Source organism: Pan troglodytes, chromosome 8, assembly GCF_028858775.2.
Source record: "Pan troglodytes isolate AG18354 chromosome 8, NHGRI_mPanTro3-v2.0_pri, whole genome shotgun sequence".
In the NCBI taxonomy this organism is placed as follows: domain Eukaryota; kingdom Metazoa; phylum Chordata; class Mammalia; order Primates; family Hominidae; genus Pan; species Pan troglodytes.
In genome coordinates, this window is record NC_072406.2 from 91,721,126 (window position 1) to 91,741,604 (window position 20,479).

At 44.3% G+C, this 20,479-nt stretch overlaps 1 protein-coding gene across 1 annotated transcript; it reads left to right on the forward strand.

The window, feature by feature from the left end:
- The first annotated feature begins 1,256 nt into the window (after nucleotides 1–1,256).
- LOC107966733 (eukaryotic translation initiation factor 5A-1-like) lies at nucleotides 1,257–2,909 on the forward strand. The gene has a single exon (XM_024346467.3). The coding sequence runs from the start codon at nucleotides 1,782–1,784 to the stop codon at nucleotides 2,244–2,246; it is 465 nt and encodes a 154-aa protein (XP_024202235.2). The 5' UTR covers nucleotides 1,257–1,781; the 3' UTR covers nucleotides 2,247–2,909.
- The last annotated feature ends 17,570 nt before the right edge of the window (nucleotides 2,910–20,479 follow it).

Consider the following 20,479-nt stretch of genomic DNA (forward strand, 5'->3'; position numbering starts at 1 on the left):
ATGGTTTAGAATCACTTTCATCAGACAAAGTATCATCTTTAGTATGATTTTAAATAATCTGCCATGTTCCTGTTGTCCTCACAATTGTACCCTTACACAATCTATCTATACATAGAAAATGTATTTCACATGGCTATAAAAGTACAGTATGATCAAAACTGTTGCTGTAATGCTTCCTCCTCTTTTACTTAATGCCTGCTGGGTTCTGAGTTGACAATTTCCTTACCCATTTTCAGTATGTCCCTAATTCATGCTTCATTGGGCATCTTTTATCATAAAGCTCTGTTCTCCTGGAATTAATATCCTTGCCATATTTCACAGGGCAGAAACAGCTGAGCTTATAAACAGGCACAGTCCTTTTGAAGGATGGGTTGATCCTACAACAACACACTTTCCTAAGGATGATGACAACTCACATCACCCCTAGAACGGCTGGTATGAACCGAGTTTCCACACAGTGTGGCTGGCATTGCAGTCAGGAGATGTTTGGCTACTTCACATGTTTTGAACACTAGTAAATCTTAAGGTACTTGTGTTCTCTTGTGTGAATTGTCTCTCTCTCTAGGTATTGCTTCTGACCATTTGTTTCCATTTCTGTGTTAACTGGGTCTAAACATTGTACAAAGATTTAAAACAAAACACTCCACCAGCGCTTTCCCAAGAGGCTGGTGTCGGTTTCTGAACCCACTTGCAGATGGGTATTTTTTCTAGAGCCAATTTCATGGTTTCTTCCACCTCTGACAGCCGCCTCTCCTTTTCTTCTCGTTCACGTTCTTTCATTCTCAGCTTCCTGAGTCGAGAAGGGAGAGAAATGCATGCACGTGATCCACTGGCCTGTGTGGGATTCCTTGCGGCATCTGAAGGCCGTGATTCAAAGGTCCCCTGACAACCTTCCCATAAATGAACCAACTGATCCTCACAACTGGAGGGAGAATTAACACCTTCCATGGGACAAAGAAAAAGCACATTCTGGCCTGCTGGCAAGTCACCTGTCGTTTCCAGCTCATCTTCATCGCTCTGTATTCCTACTCTTTAGTAAATATGAACTATTAAAAGCTTCTATGAGATGCGCTATGTGTGCTTCTGGGGTCAGTCTTTTGCCTGACATAGCGAAAGCTCATTTTAGTTCAGTGTGGAAAACCAGACCTCACCAGCTCAACACAACTAAACCCATAAGGACGGAGCAGAGGATCACTCCTCGTCTGACTCCTCCCACAGGGAGACCTGATTCTCCATCACAGGCTGATGCCAGAACCCAGACAATCAGCCTCAGAGAGATCCTTCCAGGACATGCTATCATTAGCCCTGAGGTTCACTACTGCACATGTCCATGATTCAGGACTGGAACTCTTCTCATCGACTTTAAAGATCCTGGTTGAGAGAAAAGGCCAATCTGAGTGCTGGGTGCATCTACTGAATTGGAAATGATCCAATGGCTCTTTAGTTAGGGTGTTATGTCCTGAAAATAGGTGACAACTGCAAACCATCCTCTGGTGTCCAGAGACTTTAACAAGGTTTGTTTCACACAGACTGAGGGCAGAAAAAAGGAAATGGCCTAAAAAGGTGGGTTTGCTGTGTTGCCCTCACACTACTTGATTCATGGATCTGATTCTAAAAATCTCACTTGATACTTGATTTCATATGAAAGACATGTAAAATGCCTGGGTAGAGGCGGCGGCGGCGGCGGCGGCGGCGGGCTCGGAGGCAGCGGTTGGGCTCGCCGCGAGTGGACGGGGTCGAGTCAGTGCCGTTTGCGCCAGTTGGAATCGAAGTCTCTTAAAATGGCAGATGATTTGGACTTCGAGACAGGAGATGCAGGGGCCTCAGCCACCTTCCCAATGCAGTGCTCAGCATTACCTAAGAATGGCTTTGTGCTGCTCAAAGGCCGGCCATGTAAGATCGTGGAGATGTCTACTTCGAAGACTGGCAAGCACGGCCACGCCAAGGTCCATCTGGTTGGTATTGACATCTTTACTGGGAAGAAATATGAAGATATCTGCCCGTCAACTCATAATATGGATGTCCCCAACATCAGAAGGAATGACTTCCAGCTGATTGGCATCCAGGATGGGTACCTATCACTGCTCCAGGACAGCGGGGAGGTACCAGAGGACCTTCGTCTCCCTGAGGGAGACCTTGGCAAGGAGATTGAGCAGAAGTACGACTGTGGAGAAGAGATCCTGATCACGGTGCTGTCTGCCATGACAGAGGAGGCAGCTGTTGCAATCAAGGCCATGGCAAAATAACTGGCTCCCAGGGTGGCAGTGGTGGCAGCAGTGATCCTCCGAACCTGCAGAGGCCCCCTCCCCCAGCCTGGCCTGGCTCTGGCCTGGTCCTAGGCTGGACTCCTCCTACACAATTTATTTGACGTTTTATTTTGGTTTTCCCCACCCCCTCAATCTGCTGGGGAGCCCCTGCCCTTCACCTAGCTCCCTTGGCCAGGAGCGAGCGAAGCCGTGGCCTTGGTGAAGCTGCCCTCCTCTTCTCCCCTCACACTACAGCCCTGGTGGGGGAGAAGGGGGTGGGTGCTGCTTGTGGTTTAGTCTTTTTTTTTTTTTTTCTTAATTCAATCTGGTATCAGAAAGCGGTGGATTCTGGCAAATGGTCCTTGTGCCCTCACCACTCATCCTTGGTCTGGTCCCCTGTTGCCCATAGCCCTTTACCCTGAGCACCACCCAACAGACTGGGGACCAGCCCCCTCGCCTGCCTGTGTCTCTCCCCAAACCCCTTTAGATGGGGAGGGAAGAGGAGGAGAGGGGAGGGGACCTGCCCCCTCCTCAGGCATCTGGGAGGGCCCTGCCCCCATGGGCTTTACCCTTCCCTGCGGGCTCTCTCCCCGACACATTTGTTAAAATCAAACCTGAATAAAACTACAAGTTTAATATGAAAAAAAAAAAGAAAGAAAGAAAGACGTGTAAAATGCCAAGAACTCTAGGAAACAGGGACAAAAACACTTCAAAGAGAAAGTTCATGCACTTGTTTCTGACCACCCAGGGCACCCTTCAGCACACGCTGTCTGGAGTGGCCTGAAGCAAGGAGTGTCTTGTGAGGTGCAGAGGATGCAATGGGAGCAGGGTCCTGTCCCCACCCTAAAGGAGTTCACAGTTTAACGCAAATGAGAAGCCAGTGAGGACATCACTACTCCTGCTGTGAACTTGGGAACTAGAAACACAAAACCTGAGTCTGGAGGGAAGCTAAGGAAGCATTCTGCTCTGGAGTAGACATGAGTGCATGTGAAGCTTCTGATCTCCCATGAGAGCAATGGGGACATGGGGCAGAATCTCAAACCCATGACTGAAAGCACCAAATTGCTAAAATGGCAATAAAGAGACATGAGGCCAAGATGAAGAAGAAGGAACCCAGGACGAAGGTCAGCCTCACATTTGGAGCTCATTTCCCTCAGTTTCATCACTGAATTTCAGAAGGGACTAACTGAGATGCAAAGAAGCAGAGCGGCTTTTGCACCATGTGGAGGATTAGATGGAAAACAAGTAGACTGAGGGTCTGCTAGTGAAGGTGACCCCTACTGAAGTCCACTGGTTTTGGTTGGGACCCAGAAGAGTCACACGCCAGGAATAGAGGTGGACAGGAAACACCCTGACTTTTGTAGGGACTGAACCTCACTGATAACCTCAATTGCTGATGGTATGGAGGGTGTCTAGGTGTGCTAGGACCCCTGCCCATTCCCCAGAAATAGACTCCCATCTTTTCTGCAGCAAGATAACATGCTAGTAGGCCTCAATTCATTGCTAAATATTTTTAACGAGTGTCTTACATTTAGCCAAAAAGACTAGTCATGTGGCAGGAAAAATACAATGTCATATGACCAAAAGCTAAAAGACTGTGAAAATGAATCCCGAGGTGACCCAAGCATTGAATTTAACAATGCCAGTACCTGGACCTCCGCTTGCCCCTAAAACATTACAATCAAGAATGTAGGAAGGGAAAGGAAACACGAAGATTAATCAAGCAGGAAGGACAAGCTCAGTTTTGCACCCACTGAATTTGCCACAAATATTGTGGAAAATATTCTCAGGGACATTGCAGTTGTCTACTTTGGTTGGCACATGGTTCATACAACAGTGTTTGTGTCAGTGAACATCTTACTCTTCCTCGGCAGTCTTTCTTTGCCCAGAGATTTCGCAATGACTGTTGACCTTCATCACCTTTTGGACTTTGGCTTGCACTTTAGCTTCCGTAGATCTCCATGATGTAAAGAAGTATTTTAGGTCCATTTTAATTCCTGCAAAGGATAAAATCCTTCTATTTGTGTGCATATAAGTGGACCTGAGCCCTTGGTTAGGGTGTAGAGAGGAGAAGGGGAGAAACCTGAGGGCCAGAAGCTGTTCTTTCCCTTAAAAGGGCAAACTCATTTCCACACTATGGGGACTCTGACAGATAACATACCTTCCTGGCTACGGCTATTGGACCTGCAGGCTTTCCCCTGTAAATCCATGTTCTGTCATTGACATTTTGTGACTGTAAGACAGACTTGAGATAAGACATCTAGAAAACAATAATTGAACAATGATGTGAATATATTTCACACAACTGAACTGTACATTTCAACAAGGTTAAGATGGTAATTATCACGTTATACATATTTTACCGCAGGTTAAAATGTTTCACAGGTTGAAAGGAAAGCAACTACCTTCAGTTCTCTGAGTTCAAGAATTTGTAACATTTCACCCCCTGCTCCTTCCTGATCTTCTGTGGAGCATCTTTTTTCCATCCATGCTCTACTCAGAGCCCACTTTCCCTTCCCTGACACCAGCTTCACTGAGGCTGGTTGGAACCTAACACAAAACATTCTCAGTAATGACTGAATTCTCACAAAGAATTCCATATAGACCACATATGAGTTGAATCTTCTAAGACATGAAATATTTGTTCTCTTCTTGGCTAATATGCAATGCAAATCCTGTTGCAGATGTACGTCGTATACCTCTGAAATTCCTGATGTATTCAATGAAATAACATCTTTAAAGTTCTGTGTAGAATGTTTTTTTTTCTGATTTCTTCACATAAGATAGAAAAAAACCCCAAAAAAACATGTACTAGGATTTCGATAGAAGCAATGGGTGATCTAAAAAGATGAAAGAGCAACCGCATGCGCCCCACAGCTACCGCTAGATTTTATGGGGAAAGCAGCTGGCCCAGTTTGCAGCTAGGAGAAATGTCAAACACATGAAGAAATGAGAAGCAAAGAAAAACCGTGAGGCATGAACATTTCATGGCACTCACGATGTCCTGGTTTGTGAGATAATGGGATAGAGGAGTAGATAACAAGGAGAAAGATGAGAAGGTGCAAAGTGGTTCAAGTCAAACAGCTCAACTGAACTTTTCTTAATGGAATATTTAAAAAGTGGTACATTAAAAAACTTCCCCCAGTTCACATCAAAAATTCTCTCTTCAGGACTAAGTTGGGTAGAGACTGTTCAATGTGCCTAGATATCTTCAGAACTCATATATTTTCTGTTTTCTACGTATGTTGAAGGGCAGTGCCAAATGATGTGTAATTATCTAGGTTGTAAAAATAAAACATACTCCCTCTTCCCTTGAGGATAAAAAAGCATTGTGGTATTAGCACTTTTTTCTTGGATCATTGTTCAGAAGATGTTTAAGCCCCTAGACACCCAAACTTTTACTGTCATGAACAGCAAGAGAAAACGTAGAGCTCGATTTACTCAATGGACAAAAATGCTCAAAAGCCAAATTATGGCACAATTTAGCAGCCACATTCTTAACCAGTACAGACTTTTGACATACCGATCCCTCTCCAGTGGCAACCGAGAACATGTACTTTGAATGATGCCATTTGAAATGACCACTCATTACTCTGCCCAGACACACTTTTCACTGATTCTTCGGAGGGCAGTTCCAAGAGATTCTCTGGGGCTTTCTCTGCATCATGAGACACAGTGCAGTTCTGCCCTTGACCTTCCTGCAGTTTGTCGCCTCTTCCTCATGATCTCAGAGGAACTTTGTCTCAGGCCAGCTGTTTGTTCCTTGGGCTCTTTCATTTCCCCTAAAAATCATTTGCTGCCCTGCCTTCATCTCCATCTCCCTTTTCCCTGAGAAGAGGGTGCTCATTAAGTATCAATCATCTGGCCCTTCTTGCAGTCTCATTTTTTGGCTGGCTCCCATGTTTATGCCTGTTAATAAGGTTCTATGTTTTCCTTCTCCTGTTAAGTTGTCTGTTGTTAGTACATTGCTGCAGTGAACCTTTAGAGAGGAGAGTGGAAGCTTTCCTTCCACCCATACCATAGAACTATAAAGCAGAAAAGTTTAGAAAGAATTTCTTATTTAAGTGCTGAAACTTTATACTTCAGTTTTTGATAAAGAGCAGAGGGCTTTAAAAAAACGTATTTTTGACCAAAAGCTCTGTTGACATTCTATTAAACAAACACAAACCTATTTAATTTTTTAATTAAATAGGTTGAATTAAAAATTTAAAAAAATTTTAAAAATCTGCCATAATTTAAATGGCAGATTTTTCATAATTCTTATGCTAATAAATCATTTCCTGATTTTTTAAATAAAACCCAATATTCATAATGAAGTCCAGAACCACAAATTGTTTTAAATAATTTCTTATTTATGATTACACGTCCACCTCTAGGGAAAGTTAGTGTACTCACACCAAGGCTAGTTTTGCAGAAGAAAATGGCAAGTTTGTAAATTCCCAGGGACACAACAATAATGATAAGCATCCAAGGAATTCCAAAAAAGTCAGGCCCGGGATGGAAATGCCCAGGCAGAAAATTGACGATATGGAATAATACTAGTTGACATAATGAGAAGGCTCAATGACATTTACAATATTTCAGTTACAAAGAATCATCCTTAGAAACCCTTAACCTCCTCCAAGAAGTAACCACACCCCTCAGATATCCCCGGGCAATTCCACTGCTTCAGGAAAGATTGGAAATTTCCAGTCTCATGTTTCTTGCATGGATGGTAGTGTATTTAGGTGTGCAAATGTGGGCTGTCTTTTTTCTTGGTCTGAAGCAGGCATGTCCAGTCTTTTGGCTTCCCTGGGCTATATTAGAAGAAGAATTGTCTTGTGCCACACATAAAATACACTAACAATAACTGATGAGAAAAAAAAATCACAAAAAAATCTCAGAATGTTTGAAGAAAGTTTAGAAATTTGTGTTGGGCTGCATTCAGAAAAGCTGTCCTGGGTTGAATACACTCTGCCACCCATGGGTTGGACAAACTAGGTATAAAGTAATTATCTTTAAAGTCATTTACTTATTTTTTAGATTGAAATATAATATTGAGTGTATTTGTCATGTATCACATGATAAAGGAATCTCTCTGGATCCCACTTCTCTCTTGAATTACATGAATCTTTGCAATTTAAAGAATATAAGTAAAAAAATACAATTAAGAGATGACTTCATTCAGAAATAAGTATCAAATTTTAGTGCTTAAAAATAACCAAGGTGGAGGGTGGGTGCAGTGGCTCATGCCTGTAATCTCAGCACTTTGGGAGGCTGAGGCAGGTGGATTACCTGAGGTCAAGAGTTTGTGACCAGTCTGGCCAACATGGAGAAACCCCATCTCTACTAAAACATACAAAAATTCTCTGGGTATGGTGGCAGGTGCCTGTAATCCCAGCTAATTGGGAGGCTGAGGAGGCTGAGGCAGAAGAATCGCTTGAACCAAGGAGGCACAGGTTGTGGTGAGCCAAGACCACCCAGCTGCACTCCAGCCTGGGCAACAAGAGGAAACTCCGTCTCAAAACAATAAATAAATAAATATTTAGAAATTTGTGTTACATTATTTGTAATATATAAAAAAAGAGTCCACACTGTATGATGGAAGAATGAGAAAAATATAAGAAAAAAGTCTTAAAGTTATAGATGAAAATATGACATAAAGATATGTTTATATCTATGCAAAACTGAGAGTGGACAGCTGCTATAATAATAATACCTGGGTTATATTCCAACAAAAATAATCACAGATGGTTGTTTAGCCCAAGTTTCTAAAATCAGTGTTCACTTTGCTGCTGACACAGCGCACGTCATGTCAGATTTTCAAAGTCAAAAAGAATTTGCATAACAAAGTCTTTTTGGAATTATGATTAAAACTGTGAGAATTGAATTTAGTTAAAAATACAACACCGGCCAGGCACAGTAGCTCACGCCTGTAATCCCAGCACTTTGGGAGGCCGAGGCGGGAGGATCACGAGGTCAATAGATCGAGACCATCCTGGCCAACATGGTGAAACCCCGTCTGTACTAAAAATACAAAAATTAGCTGAGCATGATGGCATACACCTGTAGTCCCAGCTACTAGGGAGACTGAGGCAGGAGAATCACTTGAACCCGGGAGGCGAAAGTTGCAGTGAGCCGAGATGGCTCCACTGCACTCCAGCCTGGCAACAGAGCGAGACTCCATCCTCCCCACCAAAAAAAAAACCCACCAAATAACCAGTAACAAGAGTTCACCTTCATATTTTAGAGCATTGCACCTAAAGCAATCAGTAGCAACCTTGGAAATCTGCATGGAAAACAATATAAATGTTCTGGAATGTATGGCCACCACCACAAAAGGCACACATACTATTTTACAAGCACTAGATTTACAAGTATTGGGGGGAGAAAATAAATTCAAAATGTAATTCAGACCAATCCACACACCAAGACTCAGTTTTGTGCAAATAAAACCTCTTTAGAAAGCAGCCTTTGACCTCTGTAGCACTTTTGTCTTCAGCCTCACAGTGGAGGTGAGTACAGCCTGGGCTCCTGGGAGGGATGCACTGTCCCTGAGGAGCCTCTGTCTGAAAAGGAGTAGGAGCTCTGGGCACAATGGTTAAAGATGCGGATCAAAAGTACAAGAAGGATAAAGGCCATCTTGTCATTAACCAGGAACTCATCCCTCATCTTGGGCACTCTTGTCACACCTGACAACTATCTGGTTGTAGGTTATCAGTAGTGGGCTCCTACCTAGATTAGGTCCAATGGGGCCAGTAAAAGCTTCGGTTCTGACAGTCGATAGCCATGAGCAAGGGTGAAAGTAGAAAATGCAATGAGGAAAATGTATCCAAGTCTTCAAAGGTGAGGTAGGGAAAGAGAGTTTAACTGATCTATGAAAATGCAGCCAGGTAAAGGGGAAACAATTCCAACAAAGATTCTCAACACATTTCCTCCTTCATAGCCTCAAAAGAAACAATAGATTCTTTGATTGGAGGCATTCATGTGGGGTGATTCTGCCTGGATGCAGTGGTTGCTCCCCATCACTAGACTTCCAAATCCCTTCCTAAGAATCTGGTGGATGCCAGTCAGAACAAATATTCTCATCTCCATAAAGCACCCTCTCCTGAGTGTAGTGGAGAGGTTTTATAATGTGAGGGTGAAAACTTTCAAAGTAGAAACCTGTCACTTCTTTATATTTGGACAATCATAAGCACTTTAAGACCCTTTCTGGTTTGGGTAAATCAGTGATCTGCACAAGACACACTTTACAAAACCCAGCTTCCTGTCCTTGCTTCTGGGCCGCTCCTTCCTTCTTGAGTTCTCAGGGTTCCTCATGGTCAATCCTGGCTGCAAAACATGAGAAACAAATGATGGCAGGAAGGCAGGAAGAACCTCATACACAAGCAGAGTGGGAGGCTCCACAGCCCCCTCCCAGCAATTCATGTACTAAGCAACAAAACACCAGTAGGATGTAGAAGGTCCGAATAGTAAACCATTTCCATCACTTCCATGTAGCCATCCGTCCATCATCCTTGTATATTGGGAATAAATGTTGGAGATACATTCATTTTAAGCACACATGGTACATTTACAAAAATTAACCCTACTTATTTTGTTCATCAAGCAAATCTCAATCATTTCAGAGAAATCGAATCACATAGCATGTTTCTGATCATATAATTATGCTAGAAGTCAATGATAAAAAGCTAACCACAAATTCTCATATGCTTGGAAATTCCAAGTGCCCTTATAAGTAAGATACAAACATAAGAAATAATCTAAAATGAAACAAGACTGCCTTTGCACTCAATGATAAGATCATAATACGGCAATAAAATGTCTCCATCTGGCCTGGGAATTCCACTTTGTGGCACAAGGTTATGTGGTCTTAAATCATCCCTAATCCACCTAGACACTTTAACATCTGAAACGGGGTAATGATGTCACTTATCTATGTCATCTTACTGCCTGTGAGCATGGACTTTAAGCTTTGAACCCTAATGAGGGAAAGAAAACCAAGTTGACTCTCATGATTGACCTCCCAGGGATGTCCAAGGAATCTGTGTATTTCAAGAGACAAAGTTCATCAGCTTCTCTCCTGGAGGATTTGGCCACAATACCCAGAGGGCTTGGCAGCACCAGGAGTGATGGATGGGGAGTGTCAAGCAGGTGGGCAGGACCCAGGGGCCTGGTGACCAGGAGAGACACCCCAACTGGCCATCAGCTTTGCTGGCCTTGTCCTCAGCTAAACTTCCCAAAGACCTTCTTCTGTCTGATGACACAGAGTGTGCCCAAACTCACTCAGTCCTCTGGCAGCCTAAAACCACTGCTTTAAATCCCTTCAGCATTTATGATGACACAAGGTTATTGTAAACAGGAAATATTCTATCACCGTTGTAAATGGAAAGCCAATGCCTTTACCATAAATAAAAAGAAACCCTAAGAAACAAGCAAAACAAAACAAAAACAGGGACAACAAAACAGTGGAATTAAATTCTATTTGTGTGATGTCACCTGCATAAAGACCCCTAGATTTGAGTTGTCTTGGTTGTAAAAGGAAAGACCAAGTAAGGGGAGTTGAAGTCAGATTAGCCCGAAAGTGAATGGGAGACCTGTGATGTCCATGAAGTGTTGTGGGGTCACCTTGATTATAGCCCAAGCAGAGAGAGGGAAAGGAAGGAGAAGCGAACAGAGTTTGGGCCCTCAGACAAGGAGAAGTCATTCATGTAACCAGGAAACACCTCCCCAAAGCCAGAGTCAACCTCCCTTGCAGGCGGGCCCCTCATGGTCCCTTGGAGGCTTGGCCAGGGGCCCTTGGCAGGACGAGGCACCTTGGGTGACCAGCTGTGCAACGCTGGGCTGGATTCCTTCTGTACAACTGGAGTGCTAATGGCTGTGTGCAAAGACTATCAGAAGACAGCAGGAAGTGGTTGAGCAGCTGTGTACGTGAGCATTGTAACCTCCCAGGGGCATCTTTCTTCCCAGAACTGGCACCTTGGGAGGTCCTTGGCCACTAAAGGCAGTGATGATGACAACAGCAGCCCCTCTTGCCACTGTGCTAAGCATAGCACTTCGCAGGCATCATCTCCTGAGATCCTGAAGTACTATCACTGTTCCTTTGCACAGATGGGGATGTAGGTTCAGCGTGGTTGGGGGAGGGGGTGTATCCAGGCAGAGAAACAGATCTGGGGGAACTTGATTATCGGAGGGGACATTAGGAGAAGGGGAACCTGGGTCTGGAGACTCCCCAGGAAGATGCGGCCACAGAGATGCTTTGCCCAGGACCCAGCATTGCCCTGGTCAGCCCTGCTCAGATGAGGTCCGAACAGGTGGCTGTGTTCCCAGCCCAGCACCTCCATCTATGAGTGAGGGTCAGTCACAGCTGTGATGATGGGGATATATCATAGCATGTTCCTCATAGCATTATTGTGACGCAGAGAGTGCCAGCCCACTCAGGCACAGGGCATGGTTCTGGGGGCACATCTGTCTTTCTCTCTTGACCTCTAGATCTACTAAGCACCACGCAACACCCCCACTCTAAGCATACCCAGACAGGGTCCTGGGCCCAACCTTGTGCTCCTGTTCCCAGAGTCACCCAACCCTGGCCTCTCTCTGACATCTCCGGGCCCAGGCACAGCCCTTCTATAGGCCCTGGAAGGGGCACATCCCCAGCCCTGGGTTTGAAACCTGGAAAATACTTTCTTCCAAGAGAGCTCAGGAGGGCCAGGTCATGCCTGGGTCTGTTCTCTCCGCTGGCCCCAGGATTGCCCTCTGGAGTGCCACCTCCGGTTGTACTGTGGGCTGGGGTCTGGGAGTGTGTGCATGTTTGGGTGTGTAAATCTGCATATATTCATCTGTGCATCTGAGTGTCTGTGTCTGTGATTATGTCTCTGTGTAGCTGTCTCAGGGTGGCTCTGTGTTTTTCTCTATCTTTGTATGCATTTGGGTGTCCTTTCTTCCTGAATGAGTGTGTGTTGGTTGTGCAAATCTGTGTTTGTGTTTCTGATTGGGTAATGTGTGTGTCTCTGGCATGTGTGCCCCCGGTGGGAGTGTCTGTGTATACCTGGCTTCTGTATCTTTGTGTATGTGTTGAGGTGTGTGCGTGTGAATTTGCTTCTCCTTTGGGTGTCCCTGATTGTGTTTGTATTTGTGTGTTTATGTTTCGTGTAGTGTGTGTGTTCTATGTCTGATTCTCTGCCTGTGGGTCTGTGCCAGTGTGTGTGTGTGTGTGTATGTGAGCACATGTGCACACACGTGGGTGTCCACTGTGTGTAGAGTCAGCCCTGTGGGGCTGTGTCTCATGGTTCTGTGTGTGTATCTGTGTCCTCCTGGTGTCTGTGTTTATGTGCCTGTCCGTGGGCCATACTCCCGAGTGCCCAGGTGAAGCTGGGGCGGTTTTGTGCCTCTGTGTCTCTGTGCTTGCGGTATCTGTTTATCTCCCTGTGAGTTTCTGGGTTTGTGCACCTCGGAAGTTGGCAGTCACAGAGAGGCCTCTCCAATGCTGACCTCCAGGGGTGGGTGAGAAGGGGACAGCATGTGCTTCTCTCATCCCCAGGCAGGGCCTTTTCTGCCCCTGCTTTTCTGAGCCTCTGGTGGCCCCCTGGTGGTCCCTCTTAGGCCTCAAGGAGGGATGGCATGAAGGGTCAGGTCACAGGACTCCAGGCCAGGGTTGTGAGGAGGACTCTGGGTCGCGGGAGAGAGTTATATTGAAAGAAGGAAGATTGTCTGTCGGGGGAGGATTCTGGGCTGGAGGGAGCCTGGGCCCTGGGAGGGTGAATGAGTGGGGTCCTCTAGGAAGGGCTCGGGGCAGAGCTCCTGGGCCACTCGGAAGGTCTGATGTGTAGGTGACTACAGGGGATAGCTAGGGGCAGGGCTAGAGGAGTGCTGGGTGCCCAGAGGATGAGGCCCTCACTCACACATGCCAGGTTTAGGCTGGGGCACATGTGCACGTGGGCACTATTGGGGGGACACAAAGGACCATTGGGTGGGGGAGGCAGAGGTGGTCTGGCAGGCAAATATAGTCCCCAAGCCAAGGCTGACCACCCAGGACATCTGCCCTGCCCCGGCCTTCCTGGGGCCTCACTCCAGGGCACAGGCAGGTGCCTGGTGCCACATGGGGCACACCTCCTGGACCCCTGTGTCTTGGCCATTGAAGGGTGCTTAGGGCTACCCTGAGAAACTGGTGCCAGGAGGGAGAATCTGGTCTCAAGATATTTCAGGTTGTGGATTAGGGAGAACTACAGAAGGAGGGCATTTAACATAGGTTCATTCCCAGAACAAATGTTCCACACAGGGTATTGTCGAAATTAATATTTTATTACCTGGAACTCCAATCTGTGTACTCACCTGGGAAATTCTAAAGACACAGAGAGGACTTGGAGGAAGCAGAGTAACTGAATGTAACTTAAAATAACAAAAACAGTCCGGGTGCAGTGGCTCACGCCTGAAATCCCAGCATTCTGAAATGCTGAGGCGGGTGGATCACCTGAGGACAGCAGTTCAAGACCAGCCTGGCCAACATGGTGAAACTCTATTTCTACTAAAAATACAAAAATTAGCTGGGTGTGGTGGCGGGCACCTGCAGTCCCAGCTACTCAGGAGACTGAGATGGGAGAAGGGCTTGACCTCGGGAGGCGGAGGTTGCAGTGAGCCAGGATCACGCAACTGCACTCCAGCCTGGGCAACAAGAATGAAGTTCTGTCTCAAAAAAAAAAAAAAAAAAAAAAAAAAGAAAGAAAGAAAAAGAAAAGAAAAACATTGGAATTGTGGCACTCCTGATGCTTTTCCAAATCAACCCTGTCAATGTCTCATCATCACCCCGCCCTAGTGGGGAGACTGAAGTGGCCAGGGATTTGCCGAAGGTGCCAGTTGGTTCCGAGTTCCCTGCTGATTACATCTGACCAAGCTCCTTTTCTCAAGTTCACCTTGTTTAATCTTTCCAGTGACAGTTTTTGGCAGCTCCGGGACAAACTCCATCTGGTTAAGTATAAGGGAAATCCACAGTGACTTACCAATTCCCTACCCTCCTCCTCTGCCCCTCCACAGTCTCCCACACAGGCTGACACCATATGGTGGCCTTAATGGAATCCACCGAGTGTGTCAGGTTCTCCCCTTGACCCTTTGAAGGTGGATGTAGCCATGTGATGTGACTCAGGACCTGTGAGTGGAAGTGAAGCATGTCACTTCAAGACAGAAGAGTTGGGAGCCACTGAGACTGGCCACCCTCTCCTCCATCTCTTAGAGAAGCTGACAGGTGGAGGCTGCTCCTTTTATCCTGTTGGTGGATGAGGGGATGTGAAGCACAAGGCCCAGCAGAGCCATGGTGGACGTGCCGCATGAGCAGGATAAGAACCTTCAGTGTTGTAAATTTCCATTGTCTGGGGCTGTCCACTGAACCTACAGTGATATCTGGCCCATCGTAGCAGGCATGCACCATCTATTTCATGCTCTGTGAAGCAGGCTAGCCTACCCTCAGAACATGAACTTGTTGTCAGACACACATAGGTTTCAGTTTCAGCCCTGCCTCTTAATGACTGCAACCTCGGGCATTTGACTTTGAGTCTCCGAGCCTCAGTTTTGTTTTTATAAAATGGTTTGCTATGCTATCTCAGGTGGAGGAGAGGATTTAATGAAATAAAAATCCATGTAAAGCATTGAGCCTAGGGGCTGGCACACACAGTGAGTACTCAATCAAGGTTAGCCATGTAGCTTCATAATGTGTATTGACTGTCAATACTCAGACACTGCAGCAAAGTATTACAAAGAAGGAAGTGTTAACTTTTTGGCATATGTATCTCTTTGCACTTTATTTTCAAACAGGTAGGATAATACCATGTATACTTTTTCATAGTACGTTTTTTTCTCTTAATATGTGTTGAGATATATGTTAAATATATAAAAAACTGAATCATTATTTTAAATTGCAGGGTTATATTCAATTTTATGAAAACCTTATTTCTCTATTGTTTGACTTTTTGTAGGTTGCACAAGGCATTGAATTAAAATAAACATATCAGAATGCATTGCATTTATAAAGATAAATATCATTCTATTAATTTTTGTTTGTTATATGTATGTATATATATTTTGAGTTGCAAAACAGAACATATTTCTTCCTATGAATCATGTTAGAAAAAGTTTGGAAGCTGCTGATTTGGATTTTTTTTTTAATTTTTACAGGATTATAAATAACCTTTTTAAAAATATCCTTGGGCACTTGACTGATTTTTGTCTTTAGGTTAACATGCCAGCAATGATTCCTTTTGGGTTTCTGACACAAGATAGCAATTTCCATCCAAATAAATCAACTATGCCATCCCATCCCTAAACCAAATTCCTTCTTCTGCAGAAGAAAAAGCCAGTACTGTGACTGCCTAAGCTTTCCCCTGCACAGCCACCCTATGAGACATGGGGCAGGAGCACCGGGAGCTATTCAGGGGCACCAGACCCCTTCCATCTGCCCTCACTCACCTTCCTTGGGGACTTGCATGAGACTGTCACTGACTTTACATGCTGCTGCAGCTCCTTGGTTAGCTGGTCCTTGTCACGGGACAGAAACTGTGGGGTCAGGACAATAAACACCTTCAAGACCTGCAGAATGAGGGCAGAGGCTTATGGTGAGTGTCAATCTATTACATAGCTTAAAAAGTCAATATTGGTGGGGTGCAGTGGCTCACACCTGTAATCCCAGCACTTTGGGAGGCTGAGGTGGGCAGATCACTGGAAGTCAGGAGTTTGAGACCAGCTTGGCTAACATGGTAAAACCCGATCTCTACCAAAAATACAAAAATTGACTGGGTGTGGTGGTGCACACCTGTAGTCCCGGCTACTTGGGAGGCTGAGATGGGAGAATTGCTTGAGCCCAAGAGGCAGAGGTTGCATGAGCTGAGATCATACCATTGCACCCCATCCTGGGCTACAAGAGTGAAACTCTGTCTCAAAAAAATAAAATAAAATAACAAGAAAATATAGAGAATTTCACCAAATACCTGGACTTTATTTTTTAAGGATTAAAAAGAATATAGAATTGAGAAAATAACAGAAATTAAAAACCCAATAGATGGATTTATCAGCAAATTAGACAAAACAGAAGAGAGGATTAAAGAAGTGGAAGTTAGGTTAGTAGAAAACACTGAAATTGAAGGTTAGAGAGAGAGAAAAAGATGGGAAATATAGGAAAGTTAACAAGAGACATGGAACATACCAGACAGGTCTAACTTGTGAGGAATTAGAGTCCCAGAACCAGAAAGGAAGTGGAACAGTACCTCTATTTAAAGAGAAAATGGGGTTGGGTACAGTGGTTCACACCTGTAATCCCAGCACTTTGGGAGGCCGAGGTGGGCAGATCACTTGAGGTCAGGAGTTTGAGACCAGACTGGACCAGACTGAGACCAGTTTCTACCTCTTCCATAACAGGAGGTAGAGAGCACCTCTACTAAAAATACAAAAATTATCCAGGCATGGTGGTGGGTGCCTGTAGTTCCAGCTACTCTGGAGGCTGAGGCAGGAGAATTGCTTGAACCTGGGAGGCAAAGGTTGCAGTGAGCCAAGATTGCACCACTGCACTCTAGTCTGGACGACAGTGTGAGACTCTGTCTCAAAAAACATAAATAAATAGGCCGGGCACGGTGGCTCATGCCTGTAATCCCAGCACTGTGGGAGGCCGAGGCAGGTGGATCACAAGGTCAGAAGATCGAACCCTTCCTGGCTAACACAGGGAAACCCCGTCTCTACCATAAATACAAAAAATTAGCTGGGTGTGGCGGCGGGCGCCTGTAGTCCCAGCTATTTGGGAGGCTGAGGCAGGAGAATGGCGTGAACCCAGAAGGCGATGTTTGCAGTGAGCCAAGATCGCACCACTGCACTCCAGCCTGGGTGACAGAGTGAGACTCCGTCTCAACAACAACAACAACAACAACAACAACAACAACAACAAAATAAATAAAAAAAATAAAAATAAAAAATAAAAATAAAAATAAAAATAAAAGGAAATTTTAAAAAAGAGAAAATGTTCCCCCACAAATCTCAAAACGAATAAAAAACATTAATTCACAGACAGGAATGTCTGCAAATCCTAAGCAGGTGAATAGAAAAAAAGTCGTGATTAAATTGCTAAAAAAAGATAAAAGGAAACATTCAAAAGAAGCCAGAGAAATATTACTTTCAAAGAAACAACAATAAGTAGGAGAAGGACTTTTCATCAGAAACTACAGAAGCCAGAAACCCATGGAATGACATTTTTCATGTTGAAATGAAAAAAATCTGCCAACATAAAATTCTACCCACTGAAATATACTTCAAAAATAAAAGCGTAGGTTTCTAGAAAATGGCAGCAATGACGATGACGTCACTTTTAAATCTCCCCTCATCATCACATACCAACGGAGTAACTAGATGACAAAACCAAAAACTCATGGACAATACAACACAACTACATGATAAAATCCTAGCAGAAACAAAACAAGACTTCCAGCAAGACTCATCAGAAAAAAAGACATAATGTCCAATTTTGAGAACAAAAAGAAGATATCAATTAAATCCTACAGATATTAAAAATAAAAGAATATTATAAACAACTTCAAGTCAATAAACTTGACAGCTAGATGAAACTGACAAATTTCCTCAAAAGACACAAATTACAAAATCCAAATTATCCTATATCTATTAAAGAAATTAAGGCAAAGAGAATCTACAGCTAAGTTATTAGAATGGATAAGAATATTTAGGCCTGGTGCAGTGGCTCATGCCTGTAATCCCAGCACTTTGGGAGTCCGAGGTGGGAGGATTGCTTGAGCTTAGGAGTTCGAGACCAGCCTGGGCAACGTGGTGAAAGACCATCTCAAATTTTTTTTTTTTAAAAGAATGGATAAGAATATTCAGCAAGAATGTGGGATACAAAATATAAAAATCATTCGCACTTCTAGCAGCCACAAACAGAAAAGACAAATTTTTAAAAGATACCATTTATGGTTACAATAAAGGATACAAAATGCCTAAAAATAAATTTAACAAAAGATGTCTAAGTGGAAAAAATTATATATCTTTATGAAAGCTATTAAAGAGGCCAGGCATGGTGACTCACGCCTATAATCCCAGCACTTTAGGAGGCCGAGGCAGGTGGATCACCTGAGGTCAGGAATTCGAGTCCAGCGTGGCCAACTTGGGGAAACCCCGTATCTACTAAAAATACAAAAGTAGCTGGGCATGGTGGCATGTGCCTGTAATCTTAGCTACTGGGGAGGCTGAGGCAGGAGAACCTCTTAGAACCCGGAAGGCAGAGGTTGCAGTGAGCCGAGGTCGTGCCATTGCACTTTAGCCTGGGCAACAGAATGCGACTGTGTCTCAAAAACAAAACAAAAACAAAAACAACAAGAACAAGAGAAAAACATTAAAGAAGTCTTAGGCAAAAGAGACGCAGGTCATATTCTAGCTTTTATTTGAAGTTCAGGAGTACATGTGCAGGTTTGTTATATAGGTAAACTCTCGTCATGGGAGTTTGCTGCACAGATTATTTCATCACCCAGGTATTAAGCCCAGTACCCACTAGTTATTTTTTCTGCTCCTCTCCCTCTTCCCACCCTCCATCTTCCCATAGGCCCCAGAGTCTGTTGTTCCCCTCTATGCATCCATGTGTGCTCATTATTTGTCTCTCACTTATACATGAGAACATGTAGTATTTGGTTTTCTGTTCCTGCATTAGTTTGAAAAGGATAGGGCCATATTTATAGATTGGGATATTCAGTCTTTTGAAGATGTCAGTCTCCAAACTGATTTATAGCTACAACATGTACTATAATTCAAACAAATCCTAACAGCTTTTTTTTTTTTTTTTTTTGATACGGAGTCTTGCTCTGTGGCCCAGGATATAATGCAAAGGTGTGATCTCAGCTCACTGCAATCTCCGCCTCCCAGGTTCAAGTGATTCTCCTGTCTCCTGCCTCAGTCTCCCTAGTAGCTGGCAGTACAGGCTTACGCCACCACGCCCAGCTAATTTTCGCATTTTTAGTAGAGACAGGATTTCCCCATTTTGGCCAGGCTGGTCTCAAACTCCTGACCTCAGGTGATCCATCCGCCTCAGCCTCCCAAAGTGCTGGGATTACAGGAGTGAGCCTGTAATGAAATTTGATAATCTATTTTAAATCTTATTTGAAAAAGCCAAAAGCCAAGATACTCTTGAAGAATAAGATGAGGAAGTTACTTTAGCAGACATCTAGCAGATAACTAGGAAGCTACAGTAATTAAGGCAGACTGGTTTACACAATTACACCGTGATAGACAAGTTAAATAATGACACAAAATAAAGAGGCCAGAAACCAACTCTCCTTTACATAGAAATTGGATTCATGACTGAATTGTAACTGCAGATCTGTGAAGAAATGATGGGCTCTTCAATAAGTAGTTCCAGGAAAAATTGTTATCATTATGGGGGAAAAGAGAAACCAGAGCTCTACCTCATACCATAGAAAAAATTTGATTTGGAATACTTAAATGTGAAAAATTAAACTGTAAAAATTTTAGAAGAAAATATTAATTATGAGAATGATTTTTTTTTTTTTGAGACAGAGTCTCCCTCTGTCACCCAGGCTGGGGTGCAGTGGTGTGATCTCGGCTCACTGCAACCTCCGCCTCCTGGATTCAAGTGATTCTCCTGCCTAGGCCTCCCAAGTAGCTGGGATTACAGGCACCCACCACCACACCTGGCCAATTTTTGTATTTTTAGTGGAGATGGGGTTTCACTATGTTGGCCAGGCTGGTCTTGAACTCCTGACTTCAAGTGATCCACCCAGCTCAGCCTCCCAAAGTGCTGGGATTACAGGCATGAGCCACCGCGCCCAGCCTTCCAAGAATGATTTTTTTAAGCTCAGAAGGTGAAATAAATACAGAAAAATGCTGATGAATACAACTACTATGTTTGTTTGCTAGTGCTACACAACCAATCCTCAAATTTAGCAGCTTAGCTTGTGGATCTGTAGGCCAGAGGCCCAGGCATGGTGTGGCTGAGCTTTCCACTTGGGGTCTTGCCAGCTTCAATCAAGGTGCCAGCAGGGCTGTGTTCTCACCTGGAGCCCTGAGTCCTCTTTCACGCTCACATGCTTGTGACAGGTTCATCTCCCTAAAGTTGTAGGATGGAGGTCTCGGGGTCCTTGTCTGGGTCCTTGTCGGCTATCAGGCAGGACCTGCTCTTAGTTCCTGGAGGGCATCTGCACGTAGCCTCCTCCATCTTCAAAGTCAGCCTTGGCCAGGCACAATGACTCACTCACCGCCTGTAA

Coding starts and splice junctions, on each gene's coding strand:
- LOC107966733 (XM_024346467.3), top strand. CDS start 1,782: ATGGCAGATGATTTGGACTTCGAGACAGGAGATGCAGGGGCCTCAGCC.